The sequence below is a fragment of the Protobothrops mucrosquamatus genome, unplaced genomic scaffold, assembly GCF_001527695.2.
Source record: "Protobothrops mucrosquamatus isolate PMUCROS unplaced genomic scaffold, P.Mucros_1.0 scaffold13, whole genome shotgun sequence".
Classification (NCBI taxonomy): domain Eukaryota; kingdom Metazoa; phylum Chordata; class Lepidosauria; order Squamata; family Viperidae; genus Protobothrops; species Protobothrops mucrosquamatus.
In genome coordinates this window covers 1,174,511-1,202,472 of record NW_015386400.1, presented here as the reverse complement: position 1 = coordinate 1,202,472, position 27,962 = coordinate 1,174,511, and the positions used below count along the sequence as shown (strand labels likewise).

At 35.0% G+C, this 27,962-nt stretch overlaps 1 protein-coding gene across 2 annotated transcripts; it reads right to left on the bottom strand.

Annotated features, from left to right (window-relative positions):
• Window positions 1-101: 101 nt before the first annotated feature.
• Window positions 102-27,297, bottom strand: YME1L1 (YME1 like 1 ATPase). 2 transcript variants are annotated; one of them, XM_015810652.1, is made up of 20 exons: window positions 27,093-27,297; window positions 23,057-23,188; window positions 22,049-22,211; window positions 19,560-19,658; window positions 16,781-16,890; window positions 15,139-15,289; window positions 13,984-14,088; window positions 13,035-13,117; window positions 12,000-12,090; window positions 11,207-11,359; window positions 10,751-10,883; window positions 9,931-9,993; window positions 9,377-9,489; window positions 8,734-8,889; window positions 7,183-7,334; window positions 6,048-6,174; window positions 4,954-5,027; window positions 3,027-3,113; window positions 2,412-2,546; window positions 102-673 (listed from the first exon to the last, which is right to left on the bottom strand). In XM_015810652.1, exons 1-20 carry the CDS (start codon window positions 27,123-27,125, stop codon window positions 671-673), a joined length of 2,163 nt encoding a protein of 720 aa, XP_015666138.1. In that variant the 5' UTR covers window positions 27,126-27,297; the 3' UTR covers window positions 102-670. The 2 variants fall into 2 exon arrangements, with proteins under 2 accessions (XP_015666138.1, XP_015666137.1); XM_015810651.1 differs by lacking the exon at window positions 102-673 and having other exon boundaries at window positions 2,299-2,546.
• Between the last annotated feature and the right edge of the window lie 665 nt (window positions 27,298-27,962).

Genomic DNA, 27,962 nt, shown 5'->3' with positions numbered 1-27,962 from the left:
GCCCAAAGTCAGTCTTTCATGACAGGGGTGGCCATATAAAATTAATGAATAAATAAAATAAAAAATAGTGTGTAGAGAACAAAATCTGAAGCAAAATATTCTATTCAATTTTAATTCTTTGCTTTCGCAGGAACATACATACAGTATGAAACTTGCTAGCAAGTTATTCTTGCCATCTCAAAACTTAACAAGGCTTCGTGAAAGAGAAAATGCATTAGAAGTTACAGGATTCCATAGAATCTAAATATTGACAATGTGAAATGTATTTAACAATTCAGTCTTAAATTGTAAAGTCTCCATATTTATGTTTTGAACAGGTAAAGTAGCAGCAACAAAGTAGCAGAAATTCTCACAAAAAAAAGTTTATGGAAATTCAAGCTATTAAAAAATTACACATTTTGCTTAACTCTCAAATTTATTTACAGATTTAAAATATGTTTTATACACCTCAATTTACATATGAGGGCAACCAGAGTAAAAGCAGTTTTACAATAGGAGGAAAAGTTTAAAAAGCACTTTGAATAATTAAAATATATGATTTCCCAATGTGCTAAACATGCTGCATTTGCACATCTTTTACAGTTTATTGCTAAAAAAGTATATATTTGTAATGGAACAGCATAGCAGTTTGGAATTCCAATAATGAAATGAACTTGAGGTTCTTCCAAGTTTACTATATGGAAAAAGCAGAAAAGAGTTCCATTGAAATATTGGGATTGCTGAAAGAAAATGAATTATCTACAAATTTAAATGAAATTGGACTATCAACAAGGCACCAAAATGCCTTATAAACCCAAATTTGAAATCCAATTCTTTGCTAAACTTGTTTTATTTTCTCATTGATAGAACTTTATTTCCTTTTTTAAAATTATAGTGTAGGACTTAAAATTATGGAAAGCCATCTTTTAAATACTTAACAGTGTAATTATTATTAGCTATTCTCAATTGTTATAGTCAACGCAAGCCTAATCTCAATTTTTAGAACATGTCTTAATCATCATTTAATATCTGAATGGCATGTGCTTATAAAACAGATTAAAAATTTTGAAATCAAAAATTGTATTTTATTTTAAAAAGAGCCAGCCAAGTACACAATGAGACTCAAATTGCCATTAACTATTCTTCATTTTAAAAGTTTAACAGGAGCACTAAAATCACAGCTCCATAAAATTGAAAACATTTCCCCAATACTACCTCAGAGGAGACAATGCAATTTTTCCAGTTGAAACAATTACTGTACAGTGAACTCACTCGCTCACTCATTCTTAAGTTCTGTCTCCAAAATAGATGAACACTATTATTTTTGTGTCCATTAAAGTTTGAACTCCTTGTTTCACTTATGAAGGTCAACTAGAATATAGAGCACTATTACTATAGTGCCTGCCCTTAAGTTCATGTTGTATGATAAATTATGAATGAAAGCTTTATAAAACTTTGGTTTAAAAACAGATGGGTTATTTTCCTATAACTGTATGGTATGCAATTTCAAACGCCCCAACTCGCAGAGTAACATTAGTAGCTATCAGCTCCTTTTCTATCCATTCAAACAAGGTAGCGATGAAAGTATATCAATTCACTCTTTTGTTTCAGTATTCAGGATTTCTAAACCAGACAAACCACTGACATATTACTTTTATAACCTTGCTTCTAGGAAAAGACAAAATTAAATATAGGTAGTTCTTGCTTACTGACTGCCTTGTTTAACAACTTGAAGTTACAGTAGCTGGAAAAAAAATAGCTTTGCAAGCAATCCTCGCATTTATAACTGTTGCAGTATCCCATGATCATGTGACCACCATTTGCAAGCTTTTTACAACGGGCTTCTAACCAGCAGAATTAATGGAGAACATGGAAGTGAAATTGCAATGCACAATCACATAATGTCTCGCTTAATAAAAGCAGTTAATGTTAGGCCAAAGAATCAGGATCATTCATAAAGTTTTAGCATAGAAGATTTAGTCAAACCTATACACAAGAATCTGATCAACTAATGATCAGCACTAAATTAGTGCGAGATAAGGATTAACAGAATTCAAGAGGGGCTGGACTTGGAGCTCTTGTGGTAATGCAAGGACTTTAAACTGATGACATATTTAACTCCACCTCCCAGCTCTGCCTTTTTGTCTCCTACATTGGTTTGCAACCAAAAATGGAAGTGACATCATAAATCTGGCATAGTCATGTGATTTTTCACTAAGAGACTGTGTCACTTAGCAAAAGAGTTGATGGCCTCAACTGTAATCAGTAAGCGAGGACTACTTGTAAGGGGAACAAAAGCTCACAAGACAAGTTGTTTATCTTTAAGAAATATGATTATTAGCACACATACATCCAGCAGAAAAGAAAGTTACACCAATATAAAGTGGCTATTACTTTGACTGATAGACAGCTTGACAAGGAAGTTATCTCACTTCAAGTTTTTTGCCTTCTAAAACAATCTGAATTTCTTTGGCATCCAAGGTCTCGTAGGTTAATAACGCTTCTGCTAAATTCTTGTGTTCTTTTGCATGGGCCTTCAAGATACTCTTTGCCCGTTCATATGAGTCCTAGCACAAAAAGATAAGTTAAGAAAGATAGCAAAAACAAACTGGAAATGAAGAAAAAGAGCTAAGATTAAACACTAACATGATTTATAATTAATCTAAAAACATTTGTAGCTTATTCAAATACACTTCATACAAATACATCAGGTCCTTTTGAAGTGTATTTCAACAAAACCAAGAAATACAAGAAATAGAATAAAAAGTATAAACATCCATAAAAATAATTTTAAAAACTAGCAGAGAAACAAGCAAGCTCAATTATTTTGTTGTTTTTGAACTTACATAAACAGAATCTCAACTTTACTGATATAATTTATAAATTAATTTATAGGCAATAAATTAAACAAGAAGTAGCCACATAACATACTGTTTTAGATCCTTAGCTCTAATTATTTTTTATAGTAAGTCATCTTAATACATTCCAGAAAATTAAGACTCTGGAAAGTATTCATTTTTTTTGAATCAGAGAATTAAAAATTTTACCTTTAAAAGAGCTCTTATTTCTTGTTCAATTGCAGATTGGGTTTCCGGGCTGAAATTTGTTGCCTCTCTATAGGTCATGACACCAAGCTTATGGAAAAAGGAAGAGATTGGAGAGAGAAAAGGAAATGCTTATTTATTTAGCATTCTCAAAAAAAGTCAAATGCAGCATAATTGTTAGATAATTTGATCACCGAGCATCTTGTAAGAAGTATAATTTTATCACCATGAGTTCTGAAGAATCTGATTGCTGGGTCTTGTTCAAATTTGAGAGCAACTCATCATTTCAAAACTGACTTATTAATATGAACAAAAAAACCCCACCAATACTGCAGAGCGTATCTGTGAGATTTTTCTCTTTTGTGTTACAAGAATTGCACAGTGGATGTATTTGATTAACAACAGATCCCATCTGCCCCCATCCTGTTCCTCCCTATCTTTTAATTAGACTGTAGTGTTTGGATTTTGTAATTTATATTTTTAGTTTATATATTTTTTATCTTTTATGATTGTAAGCTGCTCAGAGTTATCTTGAAGTAAGATAAGCAGTAATTGAATCAGGTAACATACCCCACTCTAACTTTCTATCTTCAGTTACAATTAGTAAGAAAAGCTGCCTATGGCTTGGTATTACCCAGGCTGATAATCTAGGCTACACATTCTCTGTCCTATTAAAGACCATTAAGCTTTATGTGATACCCAGGTTGATAAATTTAGCAAACAGCTCTATAAGGCTAGCTCTTTAACAACTCTATCTTAGAAAAGAGCCTCAGATGATTTAATATATTACTTGTATACGTTGTTGGATCTATATTTTTTTCAGTCAAACAAAGCAATTGGGGGAGAAGGGCCTTAGTAAGAGAAATGACCAAGAACCTGCTAGTCACTCTGACTGAGCTCCAGAGATCCTGGGTGGAGATGGGACAGAGTTTCAGAAGGACAACCATCACTATAGCCCTTCACCAATCTGGGCTTTATGGCAGAGTGGCTAGACAGAAGCCTCTCGTCAGTGCAAAACACATGAAAGCCTGCTTGGAGTTTGCAGCAAAGCACTCAAAGGTCTCTCAAACTGTGAAGAACAAGATTCTCTGGTCTGATGAAACCAAGATTGGACTGTTTGGCCTCAGTTCTAAACATTATGTCTGAAAGAAACCAGGCACCGCTCATCACCTGCCCGATATCCCACAGTGAAGCATAGTGGTGGCATCATGCTGTGGGGTGTTTTTCAGCAGCAGAAACTGGCAGACCGGTCAGGGTTGAGGGAAAGCTGAATGGAACAAAGTACAAGGATATCCTCAATGAAAACCTGTTCCACAGCATTCAGGACCTCAGACTTTCCAACATGACAACAATCCTAAGCACACAGCCAAGACGACAAAGGAGTGGTTTAGGGACAACCCTGTGAATGTCCTAGAGTGATCCAGTCAGAGCTCTGACTTGAGACCTATTGAACATCTCTGGAGGGACCTGAAAATGACTGTCCACCGATGGTCGCCATCCAACCTGACCTAGCTTGAGAGGATTTGCAAGGAAGAATGCAGAAAATTCCCCAATCCAGATATGCAAAGCTTGTTGCATCATACCTAGAAAGACTCAAGGCTGTAATTGCTGCCAAAGGTGCTTCAACACCTTTGGCAAAGTACTGAGTGAAGGGTCTGAATACTTATGCCAACGTAAAAAAATTTCTTTTTAATAAATTTATAGACATTTCTAAAATTCTGTTTTTATTTTGTCATTATAGAGTACTGAGTGTAGGTTAATGAGAAAAAAAATAAATTTCAACAACTGTAGAATCAGGCTACAGCATAATAAAACTGACAAAAATGATGGGGGTCTTAATACTTTCTGAATGTACTGTATATCCGCACATCTACAACATAAAAATATTTCATTGCAAATTTATTATAAAGAAGAGTAAATGAAATTGTACCCTGTCACTCATTCCAAATCTGGTCACCATGAGTTGTGCTATCCTGGTAGCATTCTCAAAGTCATTAGAAGAACCTAGGTAATTATAAAAAGTATAAAGTTAATGAATTATAAAAGTTATTGTTTCGACTAGGAATGCACAAAGTATTTGAGTAGTCTGTACTTGAACTAAAATCTCCGTTATAAGTGCCTGAGTCCATGAGTGGAATTAAATATGGGTCATACAACTAAATGCAGTTGTCCCAGGGAGAATTGTTCGGAAAGAATGCAGGAAAAGACAAGGATGCAGGAGTGGGGCCATGAAGAAGGGAGGTGAAATACTGGGAAGATTAGAGAATGAGTAAATATACTATTGTGCTGGGCTAGGACACTGACAGTGATTACTGAAGGAGGCAAGAAGGAAGACAGCTGTTGGGATCGACCAAACTGAGACACTGGTAACAGCTGAGAGGAGGAAGGGAAGGCATTAGGAAAATCACTGGGACAGTGATATATACCACACCAGAAGTTGCTGAGAGAAAAGCAGGAGTGATGCATACCAGCCTTGCCCTAGTCACTCTGTCTGTTGCCTCTAAAACTAAAGTGATCTGGGTTCTTGTTTGATAAAACTGTAACTGACCCGAAAAAACTCTTTGACTTACCACCACAGTTAAGATCCAATTTTCCATTGCTAAGTGAAACACTTATTAAGTGAGGTTTCCTCCATTTTATAACCTTTCTTGCCACGATTGTTAAGTGAATAAATAAATGTAGCTGTTAAGTTAGTAACATGGATGTTAAGTGAATCTGGTCCCCCATTGACTTTGCTTGTCAGAAGGTTGCAAAAGGTGATCACATGATCCCAGGACACTGCAACAGTCATAAATATGAGCCAGCTGCCAAGCAGACAAATTTTGATACATTACAATAGGGATGATATAACGGTCTTAAGTGTGAAAAATGGTCATAAGTCATTTTTTTCTGTGCTGTTGTAACTTTGAACGGTCACTAAACAAACGGTTGTAAGTTGAAGACTATAAGAGAAAGAATTGTACGATCCAAGTTTGAAACAAAATACATTTCCCCATTTTGTGCACATCTTTAATTTTGACTAACCTGTTGTGATGTGATCACTGCCAAATATGAGTTCTTCTGCTACTCTTCCCCCCATACTGACATCCATCTGGGCAAGCAGCTGAGATCTAGTTTCATTCCATCTGTCACTTTCTGGCAACATGGAAACCTTTAATACAAAATTATGCATTAAGTTGGGCAAAACCAATAAATCAGATTTAATTGCTGCTAGATGATTTTTTTCTGCTTATTAAAGTGATAAAGCTTAAGGATTCTTAAGTGCACTGACATTTTTGGGCCCTCTGTGGGCTTTTCTTGTTTGTAAAATCTGCTGTTTTCTCACAGCATATTTTGCAAATAAGAAATCCATGAAGGGCTCCAAAAACATCACAAAGACATTTACACTGTCATGGTATATCAAGCTTTGTCACACAAAATCAAATGATATGAGCAACTGCTAATATTCTCACTTATTGTCTTACATCACCATTCCCTAAGAATCAAATCCAGCACGTTTGATAGTGGGACTGGCAGATAGTATGTTTACACAGATTCATACTACTGAAAAGGAATTAGAAAATACTGTAACTTTAAAGAAATGTACAAAACATTTCAGTTTTCAAAATAATTGATGTAGTTAAATAGATAAACCCAATAAGAAATAATTCTTTATAATACAACTCTTTACTGTTATTAATAACTTTCAGCAAGTTGACTTTGTTAATACTATCATCATTGCAACCTTGCAATCTAATAGTCCTACAGTGTTATACAAAATTGTGCTATGGTAATTCACGTGCAACAATCTTGAAACAATCAGAACTAATAAAATGCTCTCCCTGAATGTTACCAATAAAAATCACTATGATCATAACACATTTAGCTTTAAATCATAACTGCTTTAGATAATGTGATTTAGTGCCCAAGCAACCCAGTTCTTTTAAGAAATATCATATGGAAAAAAATATCTTTGTAGTCTTTGGCATCATTGTAGTATGAAGAAATTGCTTAAGAACAGATAGTTGTAAAATTGTTAAATAAAAGGCTACACAACCAGATCAGATTCAAAGGAGGAAAAATGTTACATACTTCATGAATCCTTTGAAATCTAAAGCCCTGCACAGCCCTATTAAAATCAATAAGGGAGGCAGTGTTTTTTATTATTCAAAAATCTTACATGTCCAAGTGTTGGTCCTCGTGGCATAATTGTGGCTTTATTGATTGGCATTGCATCTTTGGTATAATATGCAATAATGGCATGCCCAGATTCATGATATGCTGTGATTGTTTTATTTTTATCGCCAATTTCTACACTTCTACGCTCAGGACCTGAAATTAAAATAAACCAAGACAACTTTAACAAACTACCAATTACAGTATGTAGATAAAAACTGAACAGTATCCCCCTTTCAGGATTTTAGTGACTCACTTGTGTTGTCTTCATTCCCTTTCCTCTTGCCACCCGCACCGTCCCTTTGCCAGCCAGAATTCCACCAACAATGAATATCCTTAGCCTGCTTTTTTTCACTCCCCTCCATCGTTTCATTTTTCCTAAGGTAGTCTACATTTCTATAAATCCCAGATCTATACATCATGTGTAAAAGCTTCCATTTTGTATATGATTGATACTGATGATCAGAATACAAAGACTGTTCCCTCTGGATTTGCTGGACATTTATTACATTTGAGAGGCTTCATAATTGCATTTCAGGCTGGGTTCATTTATGGACTGCAGGTATAGTATGGAGCAAAGGTGGCAATGGATAGAGAAAAACATGGCAGTCTTTTTATTGTAGACGGTATTCACAGAAGGTATTTACAACAAGGATAATAACAAACAGTGCAGATGTATGCGAGTATCATTACTTCCCATGTTTCCCTATCAGGGACTTTCCCCCTCAATTTCTCCTACTTCTTCTCCCTCTCCCTTTCTCCCTTCCTCTTCCCTTTCTTGGTTTGATGAGAGAGAAAGAAAGAAAAAAGAAGTGTGAAGTGCGCTCAGCGCTGCTTGACTTTTGTCCCTCTCAGCCAAAACATTGCCCATTTCTAGGAGGAGAACCTTTTTCAGGTTTCTGCTAAACCACAGCTGATTCTAAATCAACCCTGGCTAGCAGCTTACCAAGCCTCATGACAGGCCAGCTGCCTTTCAAGGCCAATACGAACTCGTCTTCTTCACATCAGCAAAATAGCACTCATGGCAGGCCACAAAATCTATATGTCCCACAGGCACAGCATAGAAATGTCTGAAACACAGGGCCTAAACCAAGCCCCTTATATTCCCAGCACCTCACTCCCTAAATAGTGTTATTTGTAACATCTATTTAATTAAACTTATTTCTGAAGGTTATTATATAATTATATTGTAATAGCTGTGTGATTTCCCTGAAAATAACCCAAATAAAGCTTTCTTTTAACTTAATGGAATTCAACATACGTGAGAATCTCACGTCTGTGTAAAAATATATCTCGTACAGGGATTCTGTAAATTTTGATATAACATGAACATCCGCAATGAACCAAATTTGGGTGGCAATTTACATCATTTCCATAAGATCTTTGATGTGATGTTGTCACACATGACCTAAATTAACATAATTATCTTTTTTCTTGATTTAGTCTGTTAAAATGAGGATTTATTATACTGTTTTATATTTTATTATATTAAAAATAAAAGTTACTGTTATGACTATATATATAAAAATAAGTGATTTTAAAATATAATACCTACCCATGACAATTTTGTCCTTTGCAAATTCTAGTTCCTTCATAGTAACCATATCCTTTTCATCAATTGCTGCTTTTAATGCAGCTTGATTCACAAGGTTTTCCAATTCAGCTCCAGAAAATCCTACTGTGCCTCTTGCAATGATTTCTGGATTAATGGCTGTGCAAACAGACACATTGTATTTGTCAATCCAAACTGATGTTAATATTCAGGCAAGTCAGCAGACACAATAAACTTAAAGATGCAGAGTTTTGCATTAAATAGACTTTTTATGATAATCCAGCTCTAAGAATTTACCATTTTTATAATCATGTTTGAATAAGAACTGTGACATGAGAAACAAATAGAATTGTTGAAATGATTGAATCAATTTCCTTACCTTTTCCTAAAAATATAAGACAGTTCTTAGGTGCAGCAAGCAGTGTATCAGTTTTTAATTCAGTTTTCACTTGATAAACTTTAGTTGTAAGTATAATTATAAATGCTTAAATAGCACACCTGTAGCCTATAAATGAGCATGTTCTATTAAGCATATTATTCATATTAATGGGAAGAACTTCAACCTCAATCAGCATATACATGCATTTCTAATGCAGCCAGCCTGATAGCAATTCTCTATGTTTTTATTTCAAAATGCAGCACTTACACTTATCATATTTTATTTTATTAAGATACCATTTCAAAATTTCTGTTCGTCCCTTGACATCTGGCCTGGGGACTGTAACTTGCATGTCAAAGCGGCCAGGGCGTAACAAAGCACTAAACAGGGAAGGAAAAAGATATTGTGAATGATAATCTTGGTTAATTTTTTATATTATATTTATATTAAAATATTTTAAAAGGCAATTTAATAAGAAAAGTTGTTAATACATTTCTGATTTCCGCTAAAGTCAGTTTGCACAATTAAATGCTTTCCACAGAAAATCTCTCAATAATTGTGAGCACAAGAAACTCTTAGAAAACTACTTAAGAACCAACACTGCACAGCTACATTTCAAATGTACTAACTGCATTCAGAATGGTTGTTCCAGCAAAATATAGCTATTCTCTTAATTACTTGATTATGAAGACAAGGAATATTGGCAGGATTATTAATTATGCATCCTTATTACTGTCCTAAACTACCAAAGTCATATTCATATAAAATCAAATCATGCAGAATTGTATTTTACACTCATATGCACATTCACACAGACTTACTTATCTAGTGCTTCAGGGAAGTTTGTTGCACCAATGATAATTATTCCTTCATTAGATTTAAAGCTTCAAAAAGACAAAAAATGTAATTAAAATACTTACAGTGATTTTTCCCTAGCTATGTAGAACTAGCAAGTCATATTCAGTTCAGTGGATTTCCAAAGAATGCTTCTTTTATTTTATAGGAGTGGAGGATTTTTTTTTCCAGTTGAAGCGAACACTTCCTTGAGCATGTGACTTTGCACATCAGACAATAAATGATTTTAGTCATATTCAGTGCATGCAACAGCAGCAATACTAGCAGGATTTTAACAAAAACATAGTTTAACTTTTAAAATGAAAGAAATAAGGGGAAAAACTTGAAAATTAGTTTTTGAATAGAAATGTACATGCTTTGGAAATGGTTATAGAAATATATTTTTCAGAACTTGTATGAATATAGGCATTACTTAATAAGCAAATTTCTCAAGTATCAGAAAACTGCTTTTCTTATACAAGGTTCAAAATACTTAAGCTGAATCATTTTTGAAGAATGCACTACACTACTTTTCACCTACATGATTTTAATACTATTCCCTCACTTGAGTATCTGCATTGTCTTTAACTCTGAATAGGATTTTGCATTCACCCCAAATCGCCAATATCTAGATATTTAAGCACAGAAGAGTTTATGGATCCTATGGCAAAAATAAAAAACTTTTCTTCCTAAGAAAAATAAAAGATTTCTCAATATTTATGGGCCATGTTTCTAACTTGGTTCAACACCCATTGCTTTTATTAGAATAAAACTAAAAATGTAGTTAGAAGAAAAATTAACACCTACCCATCCATTTCAGCAAGGAGCTGGTTTATAGTCTGCTTTGAGTAGGGATGCATTGGAGATTCTACTCGTTTGCCACCAACTGAATCCAACTCATCAATGAATATAACACTAGGTGAATTTGCTTTTGCTTCCTCTAAGAAAGTAACATGTCAAATTCTTTATAATCTTTATAAAGTGCAAAAGTCATGAGATTTTTCTGACTATCATAATGTATTTTCTTTATTCACAAAAGCTAATCTCTGAATAAACTCCACAAATGGAGTTATAATTTTTTCACTTACATTTTCGTTTACAATGGAGACATCGCAAATAGTTTGAAAGATAATACATTTGAATTTTTGTGATGTTCATTAATTTCTAATTTAGTTAACCAAAAAAAAATGTGCTATCCATTTGCTAATAAGGCACTGATGCTATTTTCACTAAATGGGATTCAAGGGAAAACCCGAAACTTACTAAATAGATTTCTGATACGGCTGGCTCCCACTCCAACAAACATCTCATCAAATTCAGACCCAGAAGCATAATAGAAGGGAACATCGGCTTCTCCTGCCACAGCCCTGGCAAGCAGAGTTTTGCCAGTACCAGGTGGACCTACCAACAGAACACCTAGAAAGATAAAAGAATGAAAAGAATATCAGTATTATTGTTAATATTGGTCCCAAGTTCTGTAATTTTTTAATAAGCAATTTTATTACTTAGAAACAAGTACAGGTAGAGCTTGCTTACTGACCCTTCATTCAGCAACTGTTTGAAGTTACAACAGTGCTGGAAAAGTTACTTCATGGCCCATTTATGACCCTCAGCTATGTGATTGCTATTTCACTGAGTGCACGTTGTCCTGTGCCTGACCGGTGTTTTTTCCTTTCATTCCTCCTTGCAGAGATCGAAAAGAAAGAGGTTTCAAGAGAGTAAACTGTTTGTTCTCCTACACATCAAAAGCAGTGTGATCATGCGGTAGCCTGATTGCAAACTGCTTACAGTGCTCTCTTGAAATCTCTTTCTCTCCAGTCTCTGCTGGGGGGGGGAACAAAAGATTTCTGTAGGCAATCTCATCTTTGCCTAACCCTTTCACACACACCCCGAAGATTTAAAACCAACTTAATAATTCAGAGTGAGAATAAATTATTTGAATGTAATCAAAGATTATGTTAAATTGTATCTGGTTTACAAAAATCATACAAGAGTAGACTAGACTGTAATAGTAAGAAGAGGTTCATACTTACAATAAGAAAAGGTTCACACTTACCTTTAGGGAGTTTACCTCCTAGTATGGTAAATTTCTGGGGATTTTTCAGAAATTCTACAATTTCCTGCAACTCTTGCTTAGCTTCATCTACCTGAATGCAATTAAGAAAATATTATTTAAGACTATTATAATTTCATACTAATATGCTTCTGACATGTTAATTATATAGTTGTCTTACATAAAGTTACTTTTAAAGATATTACTTTTAATGAAACTGTTAAATGGGATTTGACTTCATTATACCATTTCACACATTAAGTACAACCTTTCTTTATTATCCAAGGCAATGTGTTTCTTGGCAAAATAAGAACAGAATAGATTATTTTAAGAAACACAAATTCCCAGTGGATACTATCAGCACAGTACTGATCTGTGGTCCATGAGAGCAAATTTGGTAGAAATATTTACTAACATTAAAAATATTGCGAAAAACAGTTACTCATGTGCACCTAGTTAAAAAGGGAAATGGAATTAATTGCTATATAACTTTTTGGAACACAGTGCTGAAACAAACACAAATCAAACCCCGTGAGTTTATATTAAGTAATGCTTAAATAATTTAAAAAGTGAAAAATAGCAACTTGCTCTCTAGCTCTAATTAAACAGTGGATTCCATGACAAAAGAAAGTAATTAGAATACATCTGGGCAACATTATGGTATGCCAATTTGAAGCAATTCTTAGACAAAGATATTCTGCTAGATGCTTAGCAGCACAGGAGAGAGAATATACAGACAAGTATTATAATAAAAAAATTCTGAGGTCACAACTCTGACAGCTCAACTATCAAAACATTCATTTTAAGTACAGCAAAATTGGGCCATTTTGCTATTTCAGATCTGTTACTTATACCCTTTTTAAATAAAAGTATCAGGTTTTATTCATCCACAATATAATTCATTTACTTCATTTTTCTTGTCCCAGTGACATTTTTATGCAAATTGACTCCTGCCCTTTTAGATTTATCGAGTATTTGTTTTATTTGATTGCTTCAATTCTATCGCACAATTGGAAGACATCCAATGTTTGAACCTACCCCTTTCACATGGTCAAAGGTGATATTTTTCATCTGAATAGGATCCACTGCTGCATCAAGCCCAGAACTTGCTCGAAAACGTACTGCAAAAGAATTTATCTAATCAAATATTTTTTTTCATTCACTTAATTTTTGTACAATATATTGGTTATTGCTGTTATTTGTTCTTGCACTGATGTTTTAAAGCTACTTAGATACCCAGAGATAGGCGGCCATTTAAATTACAATCTAAATAAATATGATGAAAATAAGAAATTTTCATCTGTAACAATGTCCTTTTATGATTTGGGCAGCTATATAAATTTAATAAATAATAATAAAATACCATAATAATGCAGAACTACTGATATTCACAATTATACTTTCCCTTCACTCTTACAAAGGACATCCAAAAGCAATTATCAATACATTCAGCTTTAATAATGCTTCAGTCTCAGTATTTACACAAACCATTAGCAGCTGTTTACTCAATTAGATGTTTTTCCACTTGTATCAAATGTTGGACTCATATCATCCAGGCATTTCATTTCTACAATAAGAACATCTTTAAATTTTCTATAATTAAAATACTGATCAAAGCCTTCCCAAAGATTCAAGAAGACACAAAATATGTCATTAAAATTATGATTCTGATATTGTTCAATATATAAGTACTGAAATGGTTGATACCGCAATAAATGGGTATTGAAAAACAAAAGAGGTATTACTATTAAGCCTGCTAGGATTATTTATCTGATCTGAAGAACATGCAAGTTGTGCTCTATGTAAGTTATTTAAAAATAACTTCTTTCTCTTAGTCTTCATTATATTTCGGGGAACTCTTTCCTCTACTTAAATATACTCTTTAACAATCAGACACAGAATAACTTGAGTTTTAAATTTAACTTTAACATAGCATAATAAAATAGTAAATAATAATAAATTAAAAATGAATGAAAAGTTAACAAACCAGCATCAGAAAAAGAGCCTTTAGGTAAGAACTGGCTTTTTAATACAGTATAAATACCAAACAACACTGCTAGAAAGACAAATAATCGGGTTCGTCTTAAGGAATCTGAAAGGGAAAAAAGAATATTTGTTTAGTTAATTATGATGCACATATTAACTAAATTAATCTGTCCAGTTGACAAAAACTGAAATAAGAACAACATAAAATATATAAACAACACCTAAATTAAAATAAAAAGTCTATACTCCTTATAGATTTTCTGACAACACTAAAACCAAACATACGTATTAGATTTTTGGCATCTGAGTGAAAAGCCAGATCTTCAAGGCTTCCAGAACATTCCCAGAATCAGGACCAGAGTCTTCCAAGCAGCTGGCATTGTGACAGAGAAGGCACGCCTCCTGGGTCCTTCAAAGTGACATAGTTTCACAGCTTCCAATGCTTTTCAAAGGAAGCCTCCCTCCCATACATTACATTGCAATAATTCAACTGGATAATATGCCATCAGTGACTATAGGAAGTGTCTCTCAGTCTAGGAATAGGATAACTGGTACACAAGATGGTACAGTGCAAAGTGCCAGCTGCCATCTGCTCTTCAAGCAGGAACCATGAGTCTAGACTAACCCTCAAATTGCACAACTCAATCTGGGGAATGGTATCCTCTCTAGGTTAACAATGCTTTTTCCCCCAACCAGACTCTCACAAGCTTCCAGGCATCGGGAAAGAAACAATAACTTAGATGACCTGAAACAAAGATGTATAGCTGAGTATCATCAATACCACTATTGCTACTTGGTCTTGTATCGAGAGATGGCCTCATCAGCAACTTCATACAAAATGTCTATGGAGAATGGGGAGTGAAACTCTGCAAAATGCACAAAGCAGAGGCTTACAGTTACGTTTCTCCCCATCTAGTAACACCAGCTGGAACTGGCCTCAAAGGAAGAAGAAAACTATTACAAACAAACCAACTGATCCTCTTACGTTTGATGAACACACTGAGGGGAAATGTACTCACCTATTACTAGACAAAACAGGCATAAAGGAATTCATTTTACTGCATATTTAAAATATGTTTTCCCAATATTAAAAAGGAAAGGAAATTTACAAATGATTACAAAATCTGTTTTAAAAAAAACACCCAGATTAACTGACCAATTGTGCGCTGGGCAAGGGCCTGTGATTTCAAAAAACCCTCTGCAAACCCAGTTTTAAAAGCATCTTGATGAGCTTCAGGTATGTTTTTTCTTTTCATCAGTTTGTCTAAGCTTTCAATCTCAGATACTTTCTCTCTCAGTAAAAGGCCCTAAGAACAAAACAGGAAAAACATTATTATTTTTTTTTTAAATTACCAAATCTCACGTTAAAACAAATTTCTCCAGGAGTATTTATATTTCTGTCATATGCAATTTCATGGCATTAGTCAAACGTATGTTTTTTAAAAAAATTTACACAGCGTCTAGGACAGTGTTTCTCAACCTTGACAATTTTAAGGCATGTGGACTTCAACTCCCAGAATTCCACAGCCAGCATTGCTGGCTGTGGAATTCTGGGAGTTGAAGTCCACATGCCTTAAAATTGTCAAGGTTGAGAAACACTGGTCTAGGACAACTCGCCCTGACCAACTCAACATAGGACAACTGGGGATAGTTCAAGAGAGGGACAAGTGAATTGCAACGGGCAATATCTTGCTTTAGGCTTGAATCTTCTCAAGTTGGAAGTTCTTGAGGCTGGGGAAAGCTGCAATCCTCTTGAGTTATATATCATGTTGAATTGTCCCACAGTTGTTAGACACGGTGAGTCTACCGTGGCGAGATGGCCATGGAAAGTCACCTGTGGTGAGACAGTCAGGAAGAATTGTCCCATTCCACTTATGTAGGTAAATTTTAAAAAAGAAAAAAAAAAAAAGGATTATACACTGGATATTAACAAAGTGATGTTTTTTTTTCTAAAAGTGCAGTTCTAAATCCAAGAATTATTGAACTTTATTAATGTGTCTTCCCCAAATAAACAATTTTTAACTCTTTACATGAAGAGGTCTTAAAACTACCAATCAAGGAAACTTGCTTAGCATATAAAATTAATAAACTAATAATAAACATATAACTAACCAAAGAATGGACTGGTAATGCAGCTTTCTTGAACACTCTATCACCTATTCTACCCCACACCATATCTTTGGGAATCCTTCAAAATTTTAAATGATTTTAAACAGACAAATCTTCAAAAATCTCAATAAACTCTCCCAAGAGTTGAAGAGAACTACCAATATTTTATAAGATTTTAAAGTTGTGGCAATCTTGTAATAATTTGGTCTTAAAAATACTTTTAAAATTATATATTAAGATGCAAAGATTACTAACTTTTGAATTAAAGTCTATATTAATTATGAAGTATTATTTAGTTTTGCTTTCCATAACCTGATACCCTTGACTAAGCTATTATGGTAGTAGAAGCCTAATATAGCTAGCAAACATCAATTAGGTGAAGTCTAATCAAGTATTTCACAGGAATTATTGTGCTTATTCACTTATTTATACATGTTCTTTAATCCTTCACTGCCTGTACTAATTATTTAAAAATATAATTAATCTAACCCTATTTGCACACCTAACTTGATGCATAAAGTCCTCAACACTTGGTAATGTTTCTATTTCCACGGAACTTTATATCTGCTTGACATTTGACTACATTTGCTAACTTCAAATGTACTATGTGTATGGAGGATAATGGTAATAGTCACTGGAGAAAGTGTAGGATTCAGTTATCAACACAATGTGCACGTTTTTATAATTACCTTTACAAATGAGGGAGCTACCTCTTCTGCTTCTGCTGCATGTTCTGATGTGGACTGTAGCCGTCTTGCTCTTGATTTCAGAGTCTTAAATCCTCGAGACTGAATGAGAACTTAGTACAGAAAGAGAGATATTATTCTTTACAAACATGTGAGAGAGAAAAATGAGATGTATTCAATATCTTATCTGGTATATTGCTTAGATACTGATCCTGAATTGATATTGAACTATAAACAGCTACAGTATATAATCATTTCTCAATGTGTAATCCTATGTGCAAAGTTTCAAATTTTCAATACCAGAATAGCTACCCAAGCACCATTGTAGCAGTGTGAACTGCCATATTTGAGAACTTGATTTTTTTGTAGAAATATATATATCTAGGTTAAAGGAATTGTTTTCTGAGGGATCTCATGGTTGAATGCAAGGATATGAGCAAGGAGGCAAGGAAAATAAAATAAACAGAAACAACCTGCCAACATCATGTAAGCATGTTGGAGATAAGATGCATAAGAAAAAGAAAGTTTTAACTTTGTGTTGTGTGTGTGTGTGTGTGTGTGTGTGTGTGTGTGTGTGAATGTGTTTCAAGTCCTAAAGGAGATGCCTGTGAAATAAGTAACCAATTGAGATCAGAACTGAGAAAGAGAGAGCCTAGATCAGGGGTAGGCAACCTTGGCTCTTTTATGACTTGTGGACTTCAACTCCCATGCTGGCTCAGGAATTCTGGGAGTTGAAGTCCACAGGTCATAAAAGAGCCAAGGTTGCCTACCCCTGGCCTAGATGATACACAGCTGAGGAGTAGGAAGGCACCAGGAAACACCTACAGCAGACAGGGAGGAAGTTAAGAACTGGCAGAGAGGAAAAGAACTAAAACAATGATGTATAAGATAGCCCTTTGCAAATTAAGAACTGGTTTTTTTATGTCATGTTTGCCTCAGTTAGAAAGATACCATTTCTTTAATACTGCTTTTGCATTCACTTCTACAGGAAGTCCTCGACTTACAACCGTTCGTTTAATGACCGCTCAAAGTTGCAATGGCACTGAAAAAAAGTGAATTAGACCAGTTTTCACTTATGACTATTGCAACATCTTCCCAGTCACGGGATTAAACTTTGGTTGCTTGGCAACCAGCATGCATTTACAATGGTTGCAGTGTCCCGGGATTGTCATTTGCAATCTTCCTAGGGAGCTTCTGACAAGCGAAGTCAATGAGGGAAGCCAGTTAACAACTGCAATGATTTACTTAACAAAAAAGGTCATAAAATGGGTCAAAAAACGACTCACTTTAACAATCGTCTTGCTTAGCAGCAGAAATTTTGGGCTCAATTGTGGTTGTAAATCAAGAATTACCTGTACATATATTCAAACATCATCAACATGAAATTGTGAATAGCTGTAGAGAGAAATAAATAATACTTTAGTTAATCTTTTCTATCTGCTATGTCTTCATCAATTCCCACCCTTACAACCAGTGAGGAAGCCAAATAGCATTTGCAAGGCAGAAAAGGGCTGATAGATTGTGGTTCTAATTGAAGTAATCAAAATCTCACAAGAGAACTGCAAACTTCTATCTAGAGTGAAGTTATAAGGAATAAAAGATCCTCAGTGTTGTGCCCATAGTGTTCAATGACCGTTTATTCTGATTGCTTTGAGAAGTCTATAGAAATGTACACTACACAGAATAGATTACAACAGATTGGTAATAATTAAAACCTATTCTACTTAAACAAGTTATTTCAGAATAGCTCTCGGAAACATTTGCTTATTTTATATAGTTTATTACTGAGTAGGAATATAGTATAATAATAATATATTCTTGCACTTATTTTCATACTTTATAGAAATTACAATTCAAATTATATTCAATAACTCCCAGTAAATCCAGACTTGCCTACAAACAGAGGATATACATGCCAATTCCTGGCCTTAAATACAAACAGTTTACACAGTTTACATTGTAACATCAGAAATGGTTCAGTGATGCCTTAAATGAGTCTTATTGAATTATGTAGTAATTCTAAAGAAATTCTTCATAACTAATCAGATGTACTTTAAAATGTTAACAATACTTTCAAGGCTGAAGAGTTACCTTCTATATTATTGATAGAATGTTTGCGATTTTTCCAGAAGTTATTGAATTGCATATAACACCAGCATCATCTCATTGGAATACCTGGGACTTATAATTCAGTAATCTCTACGGGGTTGTAATTCCCTGCTTGATTAATAATGTTCTATATGCAGGCAGTCCTCAACTTACAACCACAATTGAGCCAAAATTTTCTGTTGCTAAGGAAGACATTTGCTAAGTCAATGTTGCTCCATTTTACGAACTTTCTTGCCACATTTGTTAAGTGAATCATGCAATTGTTCAGTTAGTGACACGGTTGGTAAGTGAATCTGGATTCCCCCATTGACTTTGCTTGTTAAAAGGTCGCAAAAGCTGATCACACTGCAACTGTCATGTCAGTTGCCAAGCATCTGAATTTTGATCAAATGACCACGGGGATGTAGCAACATTTGTAAGTGTGAAAAAAAATCATAAGTCACTTTTTTCAGTGCTGTTAAAACTTTGAACAATCACTAAACAAACTTGTAAGACAAGGACTGTATGTACTGTAGTATACTATGAACTAGCTCTCCTTCTACCATGTGAAATACAGGGGATTATTCTTCTTTGAAAAAGCTTTATACAGAGGAAGATATGTTCTACTCATAGAAACTCTGGATCCAAGCCATATTTCTTTTACTTTGGAAAAAGAAATATTTTTACTTCCTACCTGGCCAATGTTGAAGATTGGAACATATACTCCGGGGAGGATTAGGATGCTGTCTGTAGAGGTAAGAGGAACGTAAAACTCTAAATGTGTCTGCAAAACCTAGGAAAGAATAAAAAGTTATTTACCATTTATTTAGGTCTTACTGGAATAAGATCTTGTGCATTTAAAAATTTTAAATTATATACATACACAAAGTTTGATATGATACTGTTTTGATAAATTAGACAATGTGCTAATGCGGCTCCTTAAATAAACCAAGCAATTTTGCAATACTATACAAAATCAAAGTTCACTCTGAATATTTCATGCTTAGTTAAAATTGTGGTATGATAGCTGGAAGAGAACAAAGAATAAGAGATTTGTGTATGAGTAAGCAGATTATTACTTTCCTCTCACAACTCAGGAAAGTGAACAAGGCTAAACATGATACATGCTATGTATTCCTTGTTTAGAATTTGGATTAATAGATATAAGGACTAACTTCTACTATAAAAAGGACCAAAGATCAGAGAAAATATGAAGAAAATTAACCATATAGATCAGTGTTTCTCAACCTTGACAATTTTAAGGCATGTGGACTTCAACTCCCAGAATTCCACAGCCAGCATTGCTGGTTGTGGAATTCTGGGAGTTGAAGTCCACATGCCTTAAAATTGTCAAGGTTGAGAAACATGGATATAGATCAATGAATCTGACTTTTAAATAACTGTGCAAGTACAAAAAGCAAAAATTATTTAAATCAATTATTAATAGTAGGTGCAAATTTAGTTTTGAATATAGCTTCCCAAATGCTATTTACTTATGTTAGCAATTTGTAATATACAGTAGCAAAGGTCTATCCACCATTATGAACCCGTGTCATCAGATAAATGATAACTGTCTATATGCAATCCATATAGATCTGAACAGGAAAGTGCACTTAGCAAACTCTAAACATGAAAAATGAAGTGAATATAGATTTTAAGTATAACTGGGCTAGGCATCTCGAGAGTAACTTGTACATGCAAATTCCAACAATAATCTTGCAAATACAAGAATTATACTGAAATAATGGCAGTACGCATGATAAAGGTTTAACAATTTCCAGTTGTAAAAAAACATTACATCTTTAGTGAATAATTATGATTTTTATCTAAAGGTGAAGCTTCTATCATAACAAACCAGTCTTCACTTCTTTGAATTATACTCCATCTTTCATTCAGTAACTGAAAGTGGTGTACTATACTTCAGCCTCTCATTTTATATAAGACTCCTGAGAGGTAGATTGGGCTGAGGAAGAACGGCTAAGAGAGAACTATAACATATAAGTCTCCCCAATGTCAGTCAAAACTTTAGCCATATTAGACTCATTGCACATGGTAGGATGGAGTAAACAATTAAATGAGAAATTATTTATTTAGACTGTTAATATTTCAATCCTATCATTTCAATCCTATCTTTTCTCTAGGAGTTCAGCAAGATATATTTCATCCTAACAATCCTGTCCAGTAGATTGGGATAAGAAAAGAGAGTAAGGCCAAAGTAATCCAGTGAGTTTCAGTGCTGTACAGGACTCTTTGATCCTAGACAATATTGTAATTAGAAAGAACAACATAAGGTGAACTAGTAAGGATTGCTCTGAAGAAACATATTATATATTTACACACACACACACACACACAATCTCTCTCTCTCTCTCCCCCTCATGTGTGTGTTCATATGTATGTGTGTATATTAGTATAGCAGTTTTGAAGAAGATACACAAATACGGTCTACTTAATATCTGGAAAAGGCATATACTATTTTAAGATCCATGTTGAAGTCAGAATACTAATTCTATAAATAAACACAAGGGATATTTCAGACCCAAGAGAAAACAAAAGCAGGGAAAATAATATTAATATAGCACTAGAAATAAGATGGATTAAGGGGCTAAGAGCTGCCAAAATTTTGCCTGTAGGAAAGAGACTAGCCAAGCCAAGGTCAAACAGGGACTTAGTCTAGAATATCTATGTGAGCACAATAAGGTGAAGTTGAACCCCTCCTTGAATGCTGTGGAAACTTATCTAGTTGCAAATTATCCGTCTAAGAAAATTTCTGTGCATATACTTAAACAATAAAATAGCTAATTGAACTCTTCATGTGTGGCTCTGGTTATCTGGACCTGATACTGCTAGCTAGCTATTTATTTATTTATTTAAAATGATTATTTTCTGTATTAATTCTATATTTGCAAATTATAGTTAACTATGTTTGATACCATGACCATTATACCAGAATAATCAAGCTATATAAGGTAAACAAGTAGTGTTGAATAAGTTAATCCTAGATGAAAAATGGCAAAAGCCAGAAATAAAACTAGTAAGAATTCTGCATTTTGAACTGCATTACAATGAAACAGCAATAGAATTAAATCACCTTACAGAAGCATTACTTATGGGTGATACAATTTAGGAATACATTAAGTTACTTTTTGCCCAAATATGTTAAAATATCATCCCAAAGCATACCATATTTATTTTCAAAAAAAGACTGTGCCGATACATATGATGTTTGCCAATGTGAGGGTATTTTATTTTGTTCACCAAAACCAGGAATCAGCTTGTTCACTATTTCATCAAGTTGGCTAATTTTCAAATCACTCAGTCCTAGGTCTCGTAGACTAAGTAATGGCTGTAAAAAAATAATAAAGGATTCAAATTATAATTAAAAATTGGATTATTTCAAAAATAACATTTAACTTTTAAACAACCATGATTTTTATGTGCTTAAGTACCAGATTTATAAAAAGCTGTTTTTGCTTATTCTCTCTGAAACATGTTTCAGAGAGAATAAATATTAAATAAATACCATTATTTATTTATTTACAACAGCAGTAAATTATTAGAACATTTAAACATGGGATGTGTAAGTTAAATAACAGCTGCTCTTTAATAGTTATGCTATACATTATCTCCTTCAGAATATGCTATCAAATTAATCAACACTTAATCTCAAAGATATATTTAATTTCTTTAGGAGTTCATATTGAAATCCTATGGGCACATATTTACAGCTAGGCAGCCCTATCAATGTAATAGAATTTTTTCTCAGAAGTGCATAATTCCACCCAAGTCTCTATAATATTTTCATATTATAAAAAAATCAAGTACACTTACTGATTTTTTTTATTACTCCTTTAACAGGAGTGAACAGCAAGCAAATGTTATGAATTCTGGAGAAAAGGCATACATATATATGGGGAAAATAAAATGTATATAAAAACGTTTGTTTAAAGAAAAAGGTATTTTTTAGGATATATCTATATATATATGTGTTTATGTGCATATCTGTGTGTGTGTGTGTGTGTGTGTGTCTGTGTCTATACACACACACACACAGAGACATATATATCCTTTTTTTAAACAAATGCTTTTTATATACATTTTGTTAATTTCCCCCAAATTCTCTTATATTATGTAAGTATAAATTATATGAAAGATATTCATAAATAAATTACACCATTCAAGAATTCTTACTTCAGGGTTCAACACATCATGTTCAGGTGGTGCTTCTTTCTGTACAGACTGGGTGGACGTTGGGATGAAAGACTGTGTTAAACTTTTGGGTGAATGAAATGCATTTATGAGGTGGCTCAAAGAAACTGTGACCTGGTAAAAATACAAGGTATATTAAGTCACATATTATATAATTTGGTTTTTCTTAAATAACTGTAAAAACCCTAAGCTTCCAGGAATAATGTAGTCTATTTTTGCATTAACAAGGTAAACAGCTGTTGCTGTATATTTCAAAACACATTTTAAACACTGAATCAGTATCACAGAAATTTTTAGTAACAGAAAGATTGAAATCATAAAAAACTAGTTTAATTTTGAAAATATTTACAAACTTTTAGAAGCAATCAATTCATTACTGCAGGATATATTGTATAAAAAATTCCTCTCACTTAGCAAAATAATTGTTTTCTCTGAACTATTAATATTTTCATTTTGTGAAATACATTATTCTTGTAAATGCTCCCAATTAAATTAGAAAACTGAAATTGGGAACATGTATAACGCTAGTAGTTGCTATACAGAAAATAGTAATGTACTTATTTATCATGTTTGCAAAACTATCTGAAAACAAGCCAAGCATGTATTGTTAGCATCATCCAATATGACAACATAACTGATATAGATAACGCCTACTGACATCAAATATTTCCAAATTAATATCTTCCCCTGATTGTTTTTAGGTATGTGAAAATTTTATATTATGACAGATTTTTGAAACAATGTTACAATAACAAAAATGTACTGAAAATGTTTAAAATCTACGGATGAGCTTTGAAACTGACATTTAGGTCAAAATGATCAATCATGCAGATTATGTGTTGTCCACAGTTTGTATTTCACCTAGTAACTACCAATCTATTAATGCACAATGTTACTCCTTGAAGATAAATAGTTGAATAATGTAAACACAAATGAAGAATATTGTTTCTATTTGTTTAATACATAATATCTAGCCAGGGTTCAGACCTGTTTTGGGGATAGAAACAGATTAGTTGCACTTGATCTCAGGCAAGATTGGGATGGTCCCAGTGTATCCATCCTTGACTTCTCAGATCTTCAGTACCAGTTACCATGGTATCTTTTTGGACCAGCTATATGGTTTGGAGCTGAATAGTGAAGTCTTGTGCCGATTTGGCTCCTTTCTCCAAGGCTAGTCTCAATTGGTGTAGATAGGGAATGAGAAGTCCAGTCCATGGCTGTTCCTTTGTGGTGTGCCACAGGGTTCAGTTATCTCTCCACTCCTTTTTAATATCTATGAAGCCATTGAGTGAGATCATCTGCCTTCCATGAAGTATCATCAGTATGCTGATGATATTCAACTTTACCTCTCCATCCCTGGTGGCCCAAGTGTTGCTGTCACTACCCTCTTGCTGAGGCTGTGAGGCTTAGGTGGGGGACAAGAGACTTTGGTTGAACCCTGGTAAGATGGAGAGGCTTTTGGTATGTGGAGCTTCAGGATCGGGACTTTAACATCTTTACTTTGGGATGGAAGTGGCACCGCTCCAGATAGACCTAACATGCAACTTGGGGTTCTCCTGGAATAGCTACTGGCACGTGGCAGCTGTGGCCCAGATAGCTTTGTCTAACTATGTATTGTGCACCAATTGTGCCCTTTCCTGAATCAGAATTCCCTGCATTCAGTCACTCCAACCCTGGTCATCTCATGGTTGAACTATTTCAACATACTGTAGATGGGGCTACTCTTACACAGTATTTGGAAGCTCCAGCTGGTGCAGAAAGCAGTTGTGTGAAAACCTTTTGGGGCCCGTAGGGCGGGCCATGTTATACTGATGTTCTGCAAGCTGCACTGGTTGCCAATTTGCTTCCAGGTTCAATTCAAGGTGTTGGTTAAAATTTTAAAGGCCATTCTTGCACAGAACCGAGTTATCTCGCCCTGATGGGATTGCCAATTCCACCCATGCTGGCAGAAGAGGCATGCCATGGACTCTGTCAGTCAACGAATTCCAGTTGGCAGTTCCAGGAAAAGAGCCTTTTCTGCCATAGATCCTGTGCCTTACCACCAAAATGAGATTTGCACCCAACTCTTTGGCCTTCTGAAAAAGCCTGAAGACCTGCTCTGTCACCTGACCTGGGGCCTAATGGGGGCATGTCATTCTGGAGGTGGTTAATGGATAAAATGCCATCTCCTCTCTGCATGTATCTTGCTGCCTTCTTTCCCATCTTGCTCATTTTAAACCAATTTAGGTTTTATTACTTACTGTTTTAAAATTGTTACCTTGTTTTTTATTGTAAAATGACATGGGCAGTATATAAGTGTACTAAATAAATAAACAACAGAGGTTAAGGGACTTTCTGTATTTTTTTGTAATTTCCATTAAAAATCATCTCATTTTCTTATCAATTGAGATTAAAGGTAACATGCAACTTGTCCCAGATTTTGGCAGTTTATTTTTATTTGTATCCCACCTTTATTATTTTTACTAAATAATTCAAGGTGGCAAACATATCCAACACATCTTCCTCCTATTGTCCCTACAACAAACCTATGAGGCAGATTAAACTGAGAGTTACTTTTGGCCTTAACCACCAGGCCAAAGTGGCTCTGTTGTTTGTAATTAAAATAATAAAATACACTTTTTAAGATTGGAAGATCAATCTTTTGTTGTAATATAGGACCTGGATCCAAGGCCATAACTTTGAAAGATTGATTCAGATTATCTTAGTTTATATCTTTGTAACTTCAGAATGCTTTGTTTCTATACAAAGCAAACTTTGAGAATGATAAGTACAGTCGAGAAGATCATAGGAAACTCACTTCCTGGTATTCAGGATGCTGCTTATAAGCACTATGGGCTCAGAGCTCAAAGCATTGTTAGAGACTCCACACACCCACTTTACCATCTGTTTCCGTTGCTCCCCTCTGGGAGGAGGTTTCGAAGTATTTCTAGCAGGACTACCCGATTCTGTAATAGCTTTGTTCCCTATGCCATCCCTCTGGTAAACTCGCAAGATCCGTTTCTCTTGCCATGCACATGTATACATAACCCTAACTATACGTTGTTTCTCTGTGTCATATATGTGGGTATATGCATAATTCTGTATTTATTTTTGTCATATTTCTGTAGTGTATATTGGAGGTGGTGACCCTTTGAGAGCTGTATGTAACAAAATTTCATTTTAATGTATGCTGATTAGTGTACAAAATAACAATAAAGCTATTCTATTCTATTCTAATTAGATTGGTGTACTGGGCTACAAATTATGAGTTGTAACCCAACTCAACTGGATACAAGAATTAGAAAAGAATTAAAATGTTTAGTTACCATATTATTTTATATGTTTTCTATTGAATTATGCCCTTTCTATGAACCTAATCCTGGAATTTACCAAAACTGCCCCCAGATCTCATTTGAACCTAAAATAAGATTTTGATTCCTGTAAAGGCTTAATACAATACTTCTAACATTTGGATAATATGCTCAAAAACTCAAGTGTTTGCTTTGGACATTTGAGATTAGGACAAAAATGTTAAGCAAGAGCCTGTAACATCTATTTGTTCTTAATTCACAATCACCCCAGTAAATTTGCAATCAGTAGGCTCAGAACAAAAATATGATGTCATAGTTTAACGAACGGAAGTTATCTCCACAAAGCAATAAACAGCCAGGTAAAGAGTCTTTTCAAAAGAAATTAATTAAATAAAGGATAACTAAAGAAAGCGTCGCCCTTCAACAGTAGTATATCTTTAAATTTCAGGGAAGGGGCTACCGTCTGCCTGCTTTCATCGGCTTCGACTAACTTCCGTGAAAGCAAAATCCAGCACATTTTTAGAGGCTTTCCTTCCTCTCCCGCAGACTGTCTAAAACCTCTGCGTCCTGCCAAGGAAGCCTCACCTTCCCGTCCTCCCCCTTTCGGAGCCTCCCTCCCCAAATCATTCCTTCAGGACCCCGTTTCCCTTCCCGCCCCTCCATCCCTGGTTTTCTTAACTACGCAGAACAATAGCGGCGTCCAGCTGTTCTCGGGGAAGGAATTGCACCTGGGGCTGCACCGTGGTAGAAAAAGAAAGCATCCTTCTCGCCACTCGAGCGGCCTGACACGTCAAGACCGAGGGCGCCTCTTCTTCTGCGGTTCCTCCGGCCTCGTTCTTCGCGGGGAAGAGGACTCGGTGGTTTATCAACTCTTCCCGAAAATGGCCGCCTCTCACAGTTGGAACAGGCCGGGCTGAACCCCGCCCGGCAGCTGACGGTTGTCCCGACGAGTGCTTCCGGGTGACCTAATGACCCCGTCCGTCTCTTAGCAACCGAGGATCTGGGTGGTCCTGTGCTCGAATTTGTAGACGGTTGGCGGGAGGGGTGTTCTGAGCGAGTCCCGCCGCCTCTTGTAAAATGGTCGCGGTGGAGGGGAAACTAGTTTGGGATGACATTGAGCTCGTGTTCCGCGCGATGCGGCGAATTATAAGGAAGCGTTAGTGAAATGGGAGGCGCTCTCTGTGGAGGAGGCAAACGAGACAGAAGCGAGCTGTGACTAAGCCGCTTCTTCTCTTTCTTCCTGCCTTTCCCATATCCCTTCCCTCTCCGCCTGATAGTTGCTCTTCGCCATCGGCATTGTTAGTGCTGAATAAAGGAGTCTGGGGCATTTAGTTCTCTCTCTATCCCTGTGTAATAAAGGTAGTTTTATTCTCATAGATTTTAATTTGAAACCCGTTTGAAATGTGTTTCTGGAGGAAGCAGTGTAATGTGCTGTTTTTTATCTTCGCTCCGGTCTGTTCCTCTTGGGGTTGAACAGTATTCTGAATGGAATTGGAATGATCAAAGCCACCTTCGCGAGGTTGCTTAGTACTGGACTGGCTCTGGCCATTTTCAGATCCATTCTTAAACTTCACTAGCTGACTGTGCCGCCACAATAT

Bases quoted from the DNA above. Each gene is read 5' to 3' on its own strand.
- YME1L1 (XM_015810651.1), bottom strand. From the start codon at position 27,125: ATGCTTTCTTTTTCTACCACGGTGCAGCCCCAG. The intron at 10,884-11,206 runs GTAAGTTTCGGG...TTACTTTCTTAG, and splicing joins CCGTATCAGAAATCTATTTA to AGGAAGCAAAAGCAAATTCA. The intron at 2,547-3,026 runs GTAAAATTTTTA...TTTTTGTGCTAG, and splicing joins AAATAAGAGCTCTTTTAAAG to GACTCATATGAACGGGCAAA.